Source organism: Enoplosus armatus, chromosome 17, assembly GCF_043641665.1.
Source record: "Enoplosus armatus isolate fEnoArm2 chromosome 17, fEnoArm2.hap1, whole genome shotgun sequence".
NCBI lineage: Eukaryota > Metazoa > Chordata > Actinopteri > Centrarchiformes > Enoplosidae > Enoplosus > Enoplosus armatus.
The window spans coordinates 15,545,856-15,560,999 of NC_092196.1; the positions used below are offsets into that span (position 1 = coordinate 15,545,856).

Sequence of the window (15,144 nt, forward strand, 5' to 3'; positions counted from 1 at the left end):
GGAGAAAAACTGCCTCGGTCTTAAACGTGTCAGAGGCTGAATGCTTTCTGCTTCCAATGACCTTTTCAGAAATCACAGTGAGAATTTCTATTTTAAATGTAATTTTCTGTTTTGATCTTCTGTCTCTTTTCACCTCAGCCTGATTTTGAGCTGTTTTCTCTGCATTTCTAACAGTATTTGTAATACTGAAGGTGGCAGATATCTCCCTTTTCATAACTGTGAAACCTGTGTTTTCACTAAGACAACATAAGACTGACTCAAAGATGTTTGACAGTGTGTGAACATCCAATTTCTACATTTAACTTCAAGTAACAGGCGCTCTTCTCCTTAGTGACTGCAGACACTTAAAAACAGTATCTAGTTTGACTCAGGAGAGACACACTGTGTCTTTAGATGTCTGCATCGCTGTGCAGTATGGCGCAGCAGAATCTCACGTTTCTCCTCTAATTACTGGTGATAAACAGGAGCAGATTCACATATAAACATGTCTTCACGCTGTACATAAAAAAGTATAATTAGGAGCTCCAAATGTTATGTAAAGCTTTCAGTACTGGAAGTAGTTTGAAGAAAATTACTTTCCTCATGAATATGCAGATTTATGCAGCAAGATGCTACAACTGATCTAACAGTATACAGAAAACTAAATATCCAAATGACTCTTCACAACATCAGCGATGAATACTTTTGATTTTGTGACACATGCTGACTGGAGCAGGTCAGTTTAGATCACAGCAGTCTGGTTTCCAAGACATTGTTGGTCACATCAAACAGCTCAGTGGACCTCGACAATGTCTCTCCTCATCATGAAAATTGCTGCAAAGGCAAAAATATTGGAACAAAAGCAGAATTCACCAGAATTTGCATGACAATGGAATCTCTGTCAGAATAATATGCAGAAAAATAGCGGAGGTCTTTTCTAACAAACAGCTTTGAGGTAAACATCAAAGCCTGCTATGAAGGATTAGGTATCTATGAGGTGTTTCTGCCCTCTGCTGTACAAACACTGAATGACTCATTCTGCAACAAGTATATTTTCAATTAATCAATTTTTTAATTTGTTATTTTTAACTGTAGCCCCAAATGTTCCCATAATCACATTCCCGCGGCATCGTCTTCAATTGGCAATCTACGGTCTAAAACTCAATAAAAGAAAATGGATTACCAGCTATTTTGATAATTGATTAATCATTTCAGCCATTTTTCAAGCCAAAATGTCAAACATTCGCTAGTTCCAGCTTCTTAAAGTAAGATGTGCTTTGGGTTTCTTTGGGTTTTGGACAAAAGAAGCCGTATGAAGACGTCACTTTGGGCTCTGGAAAATTGTGAAGAGCATTTTTTACAATGTTTTGACTTCATAATTAATCGTGACAATAATCTGCAGATTAATCAATAATGAAAAGAATTGTTGGATGCAGCCCTATATAAAACACAGAAAAAGAAGCAGATCCTCAAATTTGAGAAAACCCATCCAACAAATGTTTGGCATTTTTTCCTTATAAATGCCTTAAGTGATTGATCGATTACCAAAGCTGTTGCAGATAAATTTTCTTGTGATATATAATAATATAATATAATAAATTAATAGATTGTTTCAGCGCTAGTAGCAAGAAAGTGCAGCAAGTGAAGATGTGTAAAAATACATATAATAAACTGTAAATCTGTAGTAAACTACAGAAAACTACATCTAGCTGCCTAAAACTGTCAAACGTGTTCCCTCTCACACATCTTCTTATGTGAAATAAACAGAAATACTTTTCAAATCTGTCAAGGTTAGTGTGTCAAGTGCGGACACAGATCTGAATGAATTGAGGGATCAGAGTGCATCTTTGAAATAATTTATTCAGTATTCATATATGGTAATATAATGGTTTCATCATGATCGGCATATAAAATATGTACAGAGCAAATCATTAGTAAAAATGACTGATCCTGCTGGGAAAACATGTGCTTATATTGTAGAAGGCGGCAATGTCTCAACAAACTTCCAAGAGCATTTCTTCATTTAACAATCATTGATCCTGGATATTGATATCCCAGATGTGCGGTTTCTAGTAGATAATTAGCACAGCTTGAAGTCTAAAATGGTGGTCGGAGATTAAGAAAGGCTGCAGTTGGACTGTTTGGACTCTCTCCCCTAAACAAAGAGAAAATACAGTTAGAAAAAAAGACTCATTAATCTCCATACATTTCATATAACAATTAAAAACGTATCAAAGGCAAATTAGTATTTCATCTTCTGCCAATAAAAGTTCAGAGAGGATGGGTTGCCATGACAACAGTGTACCTACATGAGTTCCTGTTAGCATGCTACTGACGGCTAAGCATTCCAGGTACCTGTTGTCTCTGCTGCTGACGTCTGTATTCTTCTTCACTGGCAGCGAGAGCCTGAGCAAGAGCCAGATCCTCCTGCTCCTGAGGGCTGAGACACACACACAAAGTTAAACCTGGATTTACTTATAGTGCTTCATAAAGCAGAATGAACTGATGATATGTGTGTGTGTGTATATTACCATTATATTACCATATATGAAGTCATATATATATATCCAACTACTTCCCACAACTTCACATTTACTTTTGAAAGTTGCAGAACAGCGAATGAGTGGACCTTGTGGTGAGTCAATAAAATCTGTCCTGTTTACATGTTTTGCTGTCTGAATAAATATTGATAACCTGGATCTCGATAGCCTTGTTGCATCAGAACACTGTTGCTTGTTTATTACATCAGATTCATTCAACGTCGATTACACTGATTTAAGCTGAAGGTAAATGAGAAAAACACAGTTCCTCTCTGATGCTTAAAAGTGATGTTGAGCTGATAATAGAATATTTCTGGGATGGATTTTGATGATATTTACTTACCTGAGGGTCGGCTGAACTGCTGGCCTCGAATCAGCCAAAGACATCTCCAGAGCCCTTTGTAAAGCCTGCTCCTCTGTCTGCAATGACAGCACCAGAGCCGCACACTCATGTTTACATTCACCTCTCACTGGGGAATTTTTAATCACGTGATGTCATGTAAGTAGTGTGCATACCATGCCGGCTTGAAATGATGCTGATGGCGGAATTACATTCTGTGCTGAAACGGAAGTAGGGATCCGTTGAGTAGAGCTAGAAAAAAAAAAAACAGGAAAACAAAAGGCGTGAATTAGTATTTCAGGTGTCTATATAAAAAGTGATTAGAATGACCATTTTTTATTAAACTTCATTAATCAATACTGAGTGGAGGTGCTTACCCACTGTTGTGGCTTCTGATATTAGAACTCACACCATTAGAAACAGGTCTAGAGTGTCCTGAAGCAGATGAACTAGAACCAGAGGCAGAGGTGGAGGAAGCACCATGGGCCCTCATTGCAGCAGCATGTCTAAGACAAAACATGAACTCATTCTTACTGTGACATTTCAGATAGAAGAACAGTATCTGAAGGTGTAGGGTGACTGTACTCACCCTGCTTTGGACAGAGGTTGCCCATCAGTCTTACAATCATGGTCTAGTGGGTGTCGGTGTTTAAGACAGTAATTTAAATGACACTGGTCACAGGTCACTCGCATCATTTCCTTGTGCTTACAGCCTCCTTTAGAACACTTATTTGTGAAAATCTGAAAGAAACAAAAAAGTTTGTTATTGTTGCTCAGATTCTAACTGATTGTAAGGTGAAACACGTCCATTTTATATTAACCTTTCTCTTTCTCTGTGCAGGGTCTGATTTGCAATCTCGATCAATGTGTTCACCAACTTTAATGTCAGGCATCTCTCCCCTCTTGATGGGAATGGGGATATTGCACAAAGGACATACTGGGACCTGGACATCCTACAGGAAAAATACAGTCAAAGACATTAAACAAAGACAGGATTACAGATCCCCAAGAGTTTTTTTTAGAGGATATATATTTTTAATAATTATTTTATTCTATTATAATTATTTTACTATGTCTTACATCATCATCTTCACTGCTGTCAATTCCTTAACAGTGCATAAAAACAGTATATAAAAACAAAAACAAGATATGGTGAACATCTCCCTTTAATACCACTTATTTATTGTTGAAACAGAATCAAACTGAAAAAACAACTGAAATTAACATCTTTCTTTTCACTTTCCATGCAAGTTAAATGAATACATGTTATAAAGGTTGTACTACAAACAGTCATCGATTACCTTTTTGTAGGATGAGGTGCATTTGTGATTTGCATAGGTGATGTGGTCCTTGCAGAAAATGTCTTGACAGGCGTCGCATCTCATAGGAAGAAAGTCTGTTATGTCACATAAGGTTTGTCAGGCTCACATCAGACTTAGCGGGATAAACAAGCAGGACATGGTCATCTTTCCCAAACAGCACTCACCTAAACGTTTGCAGGTCTTCTCAGTGCAGTGCTCTCCCAAATCTGGAAACTCCATCGCAGAAACACTTCTACAGCTGACAGTGGTGAAATCTCAACAACCTGAAAGAGGAAGACGAGACCAAACTATGATTAATGAAGTTGACTGTGTCAACACTGAAATGGGTGGACCCACTGCATGCTAGCTTACGCTTCCTTTGGCATAATAAGTCAAGTCATCATGAGTTTGAAGAATTGTTATGGCATCGCGTCGATAGCTTATAACTATACAATTTTACCTAAACCGCTGCTGGCTTTGGCTTTCCGAAGTTGTCTTGGTCCCGAAAACAGTGGAAAACTATGTTGCGTTGTTATGTTATGAGACCTTACAAAGAGACTGCTAAACTGCTAGCAAACGTTAGCTGGGCCAGGCTAACTTAACGTTATACGATTAGGTTGGTTACATAACTAACTTACAGCTCACGTTGGTTACGATCGTATAGCAGAGATATAACTTAACAACAAACGGAAGTTTCTGTAACTTTAATGTGATTAAATCAGAAAAATAACATGTTTTACAAATCGCCATGAGTAATACTTGTTTATTAACCACACAAGTGCTAGCAGCTAGCTTGTGTGTCGCCAAGCAATAAGCCAACGTTAAGTTAAAGCTACCTTGTTTGTAAAACGTTATTTAAATGGATGAAGACAAACATATATGCTGCACGTTCTCCCTCTCTAGACTAAACCCCATGAATAAACACCGTTAACATACAGTTGGTTTTGCTGTCAAACGTTAATCAAACTAGCTTACTAAGCTAGGTTGGCTAACTGTTAGTTGAATCTGACAGCTAGCGTTAACCTTAGCTTTTTACTCACCAAATCCCGTTGTGTTGTCGGTCTGTTGTGTTATAGCAGGAGGCACCAATGTTATCTTCAATGATTCAAGTCTGATGTTAACGTGCCTTTTCAACAGTAGTCGAACCACAGATCCCTGAGCACCACTGTCTCTTTGCCGCTGAGCTGTATGTTTTGATCAAGTTTTGATGTGTCACGCACGCTCCTCCCACGACATTAACGTAACCTGACGTCAGGAAAACACACGTCAACGCAGGTGTGGTTTTATAGACGGTCACTGGAAATGACAAGTAAAGTCTGGAAAGATCCAGACTGTTTCTCTACATGTTCATGTAATTTGGTGGACAGTCAGCCTTTGCTCCTGTGAGTTTATGATGGGCACAAACTACAATGACTGTTTATTTCTTCTCCATTAGATTTTGTAGGTTACGTTTACATTATAAACAGATTGAAAATACAGCTGTTTATTTTTATTATTTGAAAGCTCATACCGGAAGTGTGGGTATTGGATCGTGTCTATCTTCACATGAAGATAGACCTTCTTAAACAAGTTTTTGAAGATCCCCACTTGGCTTTTTTTTATTTATTTATTTTTATTTTGTGTACAAGCAACCTGTTTATTTAGAATATTGAGTGTTTGCTGGTTTCTAGTGGTCAAAGTGGGGAACGGAACACAATAAACAAGTCATACAGCATCAATGCACACATGATAGGATACTTAAACGTCCAGTGAGTACTTTCAATATTATTATTATATTAATATGAATCGTTTCTGCTTTAACGAAATACACTTTATCAAACAATACAAAAGCCTGTCCCATGTTATTAATTCAAATAAACTTCCCTGGAATACATACTACCTCTGTGAATGTTTGTTGCTTCAAGAAATCAGAGACTGCTGTCGCCTTGATCGTTTTATTTTGAAAGGGTTTACCGGATATGGCGGTATAGTATTGTTTCTATCGTGACGCTATATGTTTATGATGTTGACGACCTGCTTGCCCTCCAGTGGTCACATGGAGGAACTGCAACACTAAACTCGTAGCTAACAAAGTGTTAATGTTGGTATAAAGTTATTGAATTCAATATTTTGTACAGCTCATTAGTGTGATTAATAAAACTAACATCAGTAGCGTCAGTGTTGGCAATAACTCTTAATAGCTGTTTTAATAACCATTTTGTGGTGTGAAGAGCAGTCTACGCCAGGTTCCGAATTAAATCAAAGATGGCAGCCCGCCGACTACCTGAACAGGAAACAGAGTTGCAACTTGGGCATCATAAAATCTTATACATCATTCAGCGGACGGAATATGATTTTCAGCCAGAGGGTTAGAAAGGTCTTTGAGGATTCTGGAAATACCCCCAGAACAAAGGTAAGTGTTTGTAAACGACTTTATGGGTTTTTCAAACATTGCAGGTTAATTAGAGTCACTTATGGTTAGCTCTGTGGCCCGGATGTAAGTTAACACGAGTGGCACAGAACTACCACGACGCCATTAACAATAAGTTACTTAACACAATACAATACAGTAACAACGTTTAAAACTCAGTTGGGTTGGGTTGTTTATACGCTGCGACGTTTGCTAACTGGGCTAGCTTTCTGAATGTTTGTAGGTAAGCTTAACTTTCGTTCAATTGTCCCACATTCGTGTTATTGTGTATGTATCCCTCTAGTGGTGAAAGCGTGGGACTACAACACATTTAATTCGTCATGCTACGTCAATATGACGTAATGCACTTTCGGTGAGTACTTAAAAATATAGTGATCCAAAACAAGCGAAAATTATTATGTGTATTCTCTACTGGTATAATATTATTATAAAAGATTATATTATTATTATTGTAACATTTATTATAGTTATTTAGATATGTCAATAAGGGTGTTCTTAGTAATATTAGTACTAATGATAATAGTACGTGTGTTGATAATGTATAATAGTTTGTTATCAAACAATATGAACCCCTGCACCATGTGTTCCAGTTCCAATAATCTAAAATAAATCTATCTGCATAATCATCACATCTGTCTGTGGGAACGCTTATTCACAAATATAGGCTTGAATGTAGAGCAACAAAATGACACTTCACATCTCACAGCATTTTCATTTGAAATGTAGATTACCTTTTTTCTGACTGCAGATAGAATCAAGACTCCTCCATGATTTTTGTTTCCGGCTTTGTCCCTTTTACCCCGTCTGTCAGCTGATTGCCTTCTGAAAGGTGCTTGTATTTTAATTCATTTTTCACTATTGCTCATCCTGTCTTGTTGTCCCTCCTCAGTCACAGCAACGTATAAGATGCGTTTCAATACATTTGACAAAACAATCCCAACTCAAGGTTCACTTTCCTGCTTTTTCGAGAGCTCTCAATCATATTAACTTTCTTCATCGTCGGATGGAGTTTGGACAGTTGTCATTGACATGGAAGAGTCTGTTTAGCTAGTGGACCTTTGAGTTATGATTGTTTTTTTCAAGGTCAAGAATGAAATGTTAACTATTGTTATATCCCTCCTCTGTTTTAGAGTTTAATACCTTGTAAGGCTTTAAAGACAGAATATTGACTAATATTCAATTACATAATAATCCATTTCATAGCGGCAGCACTTCACCTCTTCTGTCCACATCTGGGGCAGGCGGGGGTGGAGGTGGGAGCCAGGAGGAAACCTACGAGATTCACCAAATCTTCTGAATTTCAACTTTCATCCTGTACTTTCCAAAGAGCCTTAGTATTGTAAAAGCATTACTGGACTTCTGGGATCAGACTCATGTTAACCTTTAATGGATCACTGAGCACACGGACCCTTTCATGGTGTCAATAATTGGTGTGTTTTACCTGGGAGGCAGAGTTACTCATTGAGTGGGACAGTAGTTCACCTGCTGAGCTGGCTGCTTAATAGAAGGCCAGTTGGCAGCTGCAGGTTCTTGTTGGCTCCTGCTGGTTTATTCACAGTGTGTTTTAGGAGGTAAATCTGCTCACTGAATTTTTGAAAATTGAATATTCTTTTTCTCATTATCATTAGCTGGACAGCGTGTGACTGTTGCATTGTGGGAGACACTTTATGCTAGCAGTTAACATCTTGTACCTACAGTATTACTAGGGAGAGGCAATAAGGGAGTTAGGGAATGTCATATAAAAGTTCCTTTAACCACAGGGAAAACTTGAATTTGACTTCACTGCGTTTTATTGCTGTTTTTCATTTGTTTGATATGAGCTCTCCTCCATCCGCTACAGTAAAGGTAATAGATTTTGACTTGAATCAATCCTGGGTGAGATTTCATTCCAAAAAATGTCCCCCTAAGCCATAATGCCCCGATCCCGGGTTAGATAACAGATGTCCGGAGTACTCCACATTAAATTGTTTGCTGCAGTGGGAACTCTTTGGTATCAGTTTAAATAGATTTTAAGATCATGAACTTTGAGATCTTCTTGTAATTTTACACTCCCGTTCCTGCGTCCTGCCTCCTCGTAAAGTCTCTCCCATGATGCATACATCTCAACATTAGGTAGTGCAGCTGGGAAATTCATGCAGTAAATCTAAACCATGAAACAACATCACAAAACTACTATATATTTTATAGTTTGCAGTATATGCAATATTCTACATATTCTACTACATTAGTATATGTATGTTTGTATATATACTACTGTATATTTCATATTAATCAACTTTAACAATAACTGTTTTTGTATTCAGTATGATACCTACAGTACCTCAGTATGAGTCAGAAGTCTACCCTAATGAGGTCTGCAGAGTTGCACTATTAGACTCTTTACTTCTGCACATATACATGCACATGGCCTAAGTATTCGAATGTATATAACGTCTATATCTTTTGAATTTGTAGCATTAATTTGCTTATCATCATTTTAAATAACTATCTGTTTACTTCTTCACACTGTTTCTGATGTAACAAGTGATTTTCACCTCAGGGGATCAATAAAGTCTTTTGTTATCTTAAAGTTTAGCTTAAATATGTGCACAAGTATCTTTATTTTTCGGATTAGCCAAGTTGAACATTGATTTAGACTTAATAGGAGTCATAATAAATCCAATCTTGTAAGCCTGGAAATATCAAGTTCTTTCTAGTTGGTTGACAGCAGCTCTGATAAACTGATCATTGAAGATTTGGCACGCCAGCCAGAAATATAGTTATGTGCTTTCTATCTTTTGAAATATTTAACCCCAAAAGAGTCTTTGAAAAAGCCTAAAGTAATATTCAGCATTCATGAAAGTCTGTGTAACTCAGTTTTATTAAAAAGTGAGACAGAGCCATATAATCACAATTTGACATCAATTATTCAAACTCAAGTCCAATCATCCAATCTTTTGACAATTTACAGAGAATGGTTCTTAAATTATGTTCTTCAATTTGAGTTTGGACTGTTCTCTCAGATGAGTGAGTATAATGGAGTGAAATTGAACCCAACATTGTTTTAGATGGCACGCAGGCTAAATCTCTTGCAAACTGATGGCTTAAAATGTTAATTTATCAGAGCAGAGAACTTCTTGGTTTAAAGCCACCAGGCTGAGTGGTGTCTCTGCAGGTTTTACCAGTTGATGGCAGCAGGATTCTTCTACAAGCCACCAAGCTGAGGAGGAACCATGAGTAGAGATCCCAAAGGATTTAGGGACTACAGTATTACAAATACAACATGTGTATTTGTCTGTATATCATCTGAAATGGAAATTCTCTTGATTATTATTATAACTTGAAAGCCACAACACTGCTTACAATTATGATTTTTTTTGCATGAAAACATCCGTCTATATTTACTGTAGTTAAAGGTTCTTCAATGCAAAATAATTGATCAAAAGTATTAATAGAATAATGTAATATATAGAATATTTAAGGAGGATGGTCATGGTGTGTTTCCATTACTCTCCTGCACATTTCATGACAATGACTACGAAGGGATCAATATAGTAACTGATTTAAATGGCAGTACTTGAACATATTCTTCCTTGGAGATGTTAAATATAACGTAAGAGTGCATCATCAGTAACAGACAGAGGCCGTTTACAGAGAGCATAAATTTCTCTCCTGTTCTGCAACACCTGCCTCATAAGCTGCTAACGCTGCGGCCAGATGGCACGACTCTGAAAACACCTGGCCCTCCACACACATCCCCACAGCCTCCTCCCACGCAGTAGACCCAGGCCTCTTCTTCACTTGTTTAAGGATGCAATTTCAGATCATCAGTCATAATGGAGGATTACAGAGTCTCTCAGTTGTGCAGTTGAATGACGTCTGATGTTTTAAATCCATCCACTTGTGTTCTGATGCCGACAAAAAACACGTTGTTTTTTTCTCGATGGACGATAAACTGAAGAGTCGTCTTCACCTGAAAACAAAGATGGAAATATTTTAAGATGATTAACCTCCAATGCTAGTAAAAAACTTTTGTGCCTGTGTCTGTGCTTTTTGCACTTTGCATGATGCATGAGGCCAAGTACTGGGTAAAATGTACATTTTTGTAATTATTATTATTATTTTCAACCAGCTTTGACTGCAGATCTGTGGGGTTTACTACACAGGGCAACTCAGTGAGTATTAAACAACTGTATGACAATATTTGAATGTCTGAATGTTGTTCTTTTACTATAAAATCTATATGATAGTAATAATACAACCCTTTTATTGATTGCTGATGGGAAATCTAAAGGTCAGAGGTCAGCTCTTGCGAAAGAACACTTTGGCACACTGGATGTTTCGTACACAAACACATGAACATGTGTTGATTGTCTATGTGTCTGTCAACACCCCTGCTTGTGGCAAACTAAATAGATTAAACAGTGGAAAGCAAACAGCCACTAGAGGGCACAACAGGTCTTTTTATCCACACACAAGCAGGTCTTTTGAGATTTTGGTTTGAGGAAGCCCTGATGTGAGGTCACGGAGGCCTAAAGGTCTGTAGGTATACTACTTGTGCGGTCATGTTTATAAGGTGTGAGTGATTTATAGCAAGATGCAGGATGTTGTGTTGTGGTGGTGGTTGTGTTCCTGCAGAGTGTGACAGTAAACTCAACTTGTGAACCACACAATCACCACAACACGATACGTCTTACATAGTTTTCTTTGTGTGGAAAAGAACAGTAAGACAAAAGCCTTCAAGTTTGTTGAGCATGCATCTCAAGAGTTCACATTTAGCTTCAATCTGTCTTTTAGTGTTCGAACATGCTGCCTTGTTGTGTTGCAGAGTAGTTCTAGTAAATATCTCTGGGGTTTTTGGTATTTTTTTGTACAGCAGCAGATGGCCGGTCTGCAGAGTACAGTCACCGCTCTCTACCAGATCTTTGTAATGTGAGGAAACAGCCAGGGACTGCTAGATATCCTGCCATCACTTCCAATTTGGCTACAGCCAAAATAAACTACACAAGCCTAGAGACTAGTAAGTATCTGATGATAATAAATAGCTACTTTTCTCAGGCCTTGTCTCAACTTTATCCCTGGTTTTTGTACTTGGAGCAGTCTCCAAAGTTCAGGGATGAAGTTGCAGACGCATGACAGTTGAATAAACCTGCGTCATGTGTAGGTAGAAGGTGACCTGTAGAGCAGTTTATTTATCACACGTCTCTCTCAGGAAACCGGGATGTTGTTGCAGAGAGTTTTGGGGTGTTTGACGCTGTCCAAGGTGCTTAAAATCACGCAAAGCCGTAATTTGCAAGTCTTTCTTCTAAACACATACATGGAGTCATGCACAGGGAGCTATGTGAGCCATAATAACAGACACGCACACTGACAGGCAGACTATATGCACCTATTCATATTTTCACCCATCCAAAACCATTTGGGATTATATGGAGGATGGTTTAAAACGTGGATAGGCTACACTTTTTTTTATAGTCCTGTAGAGTCGAATTATTAGATTGAAGTTGAATAATAAGCACTGAGTCAAACAGCACACCCTTCATCTGCGGAGCTGTAATTAACGGGGGCAAAATGCAGGCGGTGGCGAAGGAAAAAAAATGCAAATTATTCTGCACAAAGGCTCCTCACAAATTGGCGTCACCATTTCTCAAATTATATCATTACTATATTTTGAAAATGTTAATCTGTTGAGCGGATTTCCCGGGGGAGTTGAGTAAATTAGTTCTATTTCCGAGACTGCCTCTCTGCAAAGGCACGGCAGCGACAAGCACCTCTGATTTGCTGATTACAATTAGACTCCCCAGTTTGGGCTCCTTCAAGCATTGATAATTTTCGGCATATTAAGCACGTTTTAGCAAAGGTGATAAGTCAGTTTTAATTGAAATGAAATTATTATTCTAATGGAAGTTTGGTTATTATTATTAGGAGGCACTAGTCATTCTAGCTTCATTTTTAATATATAAATGCTGGGGAGTAAAAAAAGATTTTGAAGGGCATTAGGGTGTCAGGATTGAATGAGGTAATTTGAAGGGAATTACTTTCTCTTCTATCAGAAATGAACTGAATTAAAAGTCCAAATCAATCGCTTTCACTTCTCCATTCTACTTTGACAGCGGCACAATTACAGATAATTAGATGGGAGGAAACTTTTAATTGTGGGATTAGAGGGAGAGAGAATTTGTAGGATCAGAGGAAAATTTCGAGGCAGAGTTTCTTGCTTAAAATCGAATCAAAGGATTTGCGAGCTTAAAATGGCAACCAGCTTTTTTTCCCCTACTGTTTAATTGGAATTGCATCTAGTTCATCCAAATCATCCAAAACAATTAATTTAGATTTAATTCTATAATTATCATCAAATCGAATAATGTGCAACCTAATTTAGATAGTTAAAAATTAACGTGCGTGAAGTTAATTGAGTAATTAAACTCCTAAACTGCTGCCTATTAATTTGCCTGCCTAATTAAAAATGAATTTGATTCTGTGCTGCTAAAGTAAGCATCAGTGTTGGATGGGCGTCTTGATAAGGCCTGTGTCTTATTTGGGGTTGGGGGGTGTATCATTTGAACACCTTTATTAAGTTGGCACGCCTATGAATTTCACTTATCTGGTTATCTGGAGGCAGGTGAGTGTGCTGCTCCAAAACATCCTCTCATACTCAGCAAACACACAAACAACACAACAAGTTGGAATTGGAGAGACTTATTTCGGGAGGGAAAAGATAAAGTGCAAGTAGAGGTGGTTGACTTGTATTTGTTTAGCCCCAGAAAGAAACTTTGATGGCTACAAATGGTCCAGAAAAACACGAGTGTGAATTGCTGGGCTGCATGCTTGGACTTGTGAACTCTTGATTAGAGTGTCAGTAAGTGAATGAGTGAGTGTAGAGAGTTTGTGTATGTATGTGTGTTAGGTGTGTTTTTCTTAAGAGCACTCCTAACTGATCAAATAAACATTTAGCATGAAGCAACAATAACAGAAAACAAGCTCGAAGTATAAAGTGGCCGTAAGTCAGAAGCATGATCTCATCAGAGATACAAACCAGGCTTCAGTGTGTGTTACTGCTCATTATGTCGTTCAGTCACTCTTAAGAGTGAGTTTAAATGCATCTCTAATGGGGGGGGGGGGGGGGGGGGGGGCTTGAGGTGAAGGGTCACAACTGACTTAAGCCCTGAGGTGAAAAACAGCCATACGCAGTGAAATATTAAATGCCATGAAGTATTAATAGTAGGACAAGTTTTCCTTGTAAAGTAATATAACATATTGTTTTGTACACCTATTCATAAAACACATAAAGAGGAAAACCCTGAACCAGATCTGTCATGATCTCTCCTCCACTTATTTGTCCTAAAATATATCTCCTTGGATGGAAAGTTAATCAATTAGTCTACAGGCCCTGTGTGCTCTTATTGATCCAGGTCAACAATACATAAATGCAATAAAGACGATGTGTCCAGCTGCAACAAACGACTCAGAACTCAATGAAAAATTATTTGTATTATTGTTTTCTTTCCCTGTGAACAGCTGCCAAAAGGGACAGACATAAAAAAGGTAACAAGGCAGGGCAACAGCGCACTGCATGCTGGCCTTGTTCGCCTTATTATCGGGTTAATTAAAGCTAGAATCTGACAATGTCACCCGGTTGTAGAAAAACGGATTTAAATGCAATGTCTCTGGAGACTGTGTCAAGGGCTGCCTTTCATTGAGCTCCTGTGTGCCTCCGAGTTGGGGACAGCCTCTGTATATGCTTGGAAATGACGGAAAGCAATTATTGAATTTTAGATGTTCAAAAAGAAATGAATGGGGAGGAATTATTCATAAGATCTTGTCCGCGTGCGTTAAAATTAAAGTTAAAATACAAAGAGGGAGAGGCTCCAAAGACAAGCCCACTGCTGCTAAAAAGGAAGATGGATAAATAGGCGAGATCATTTCTGAGGAGTTCATTAAAATGTAGGGCTGCACATTGAAATACAGAGGGTTGTTATTTGGGCTTGGGGGTCAAGTGACGAGCGGATTATATACTTCCTCATAATAATATTAATTAAACAATTTGCATGCTAATAGGGTAACAATTATCGCAGCTTCTGTTGAGAGATTCAGGTTATTACAACATGCCAATCCGGGTGCCAAGGGTCAGGGAATGAGTGGGGTGCGAAATTTCAACTCTGATTAACATTATGACAGCGCCAGACTTGGGATAAATAAAGTCGAATTAATTATTTGAAAACCTAATGAGCAGATAGGATTTAGGCTGTTCACATATTGAGTGCAGGGGCTGCACAAGTGGAGGAGCTTTCAAATGTTGTGTCCTGACAGGAAACAAAAGTTGGGAGCGCCTGTAATGTGCACATGAGTGTGCTATTTTGTGGGTATTTTATTCTGTTATATGACTTCTATTGTCTTTGTTCTTTTAGTAGCTGAAGCCTCCCTTTATTTGGTCATATATTTTCTTCATAACACAGCTTTGGTCGTAACTGAAGCTTTCGCGTTGTAACAGTAAAATGTTATAGTTTCACCTTCGCTTTGTGCCTCCTGCAATATCTCAGCTCCCCTTATTAAATACGCCCATATTTCAACCGTCACCCTGTTTGTTTAACGTCC

General features: G+C 38.1%; 1 protein-coding gene across 3 annotated transcripts; it reads right to left on the bottom strand.

Annotated features, from left to right (window-relative positions):
- Window positions 1-1,819: 1,819 nt before the first annotated feature.
- zfand2a (zinc finger, AN1-type domain 2A) lies at window positions 1,820-5,349 on the bottom strand. 3 transcript variants are annotated; one of them, XM_070922982.1, is made up of 10 exons: window positions 5,201-5,349; window positions 4,346-4,444; window positions 4,161-4,255; window positions 3,681-3,812; window positions 3,449-3,600; window positions 3,237-3,365; window positions 3,036-3,111; window positions 2,863-2,939; window positions 2,335-2,419; window positions 1,820-2,134 (listed from the first exon to the last, which is right to left on the bottom strand). In XM_070922982.1, the coding sequence occupies exons 2-10, from the start codon at window positions 4,398-4,400 to the stop codon at window positions 2,096-2,098; spliced, it is 840 nt and encodes a 279-aa protein (XP_070779083.1). In that variant the 5' UTR covers window positions 4,401-4,444; window positions 5,201-5,349; the 3' UTR covers window positions 1,820-2,095. The 3 variants fall into 3 exon arrangements, with proteins under 3 accessions (XP_070779083.1, XP_070779084.1, XP_070779085.1); XM_070922983.1 differs by having other exon boundaries at window positions 2,289-2,419; XM_070922984.1 differs by lacking the exons at window positions 1,820-2,134; window positions 2,335-2,419; window positions 2,863-2,939; window positions 3,036-3,111; window positions 3,237-3,365 and having other exon boundaries at window positions 3,445-3,600.
- Window positions 5,350-15,144: the final 9,795 nt, after the last annotated feature.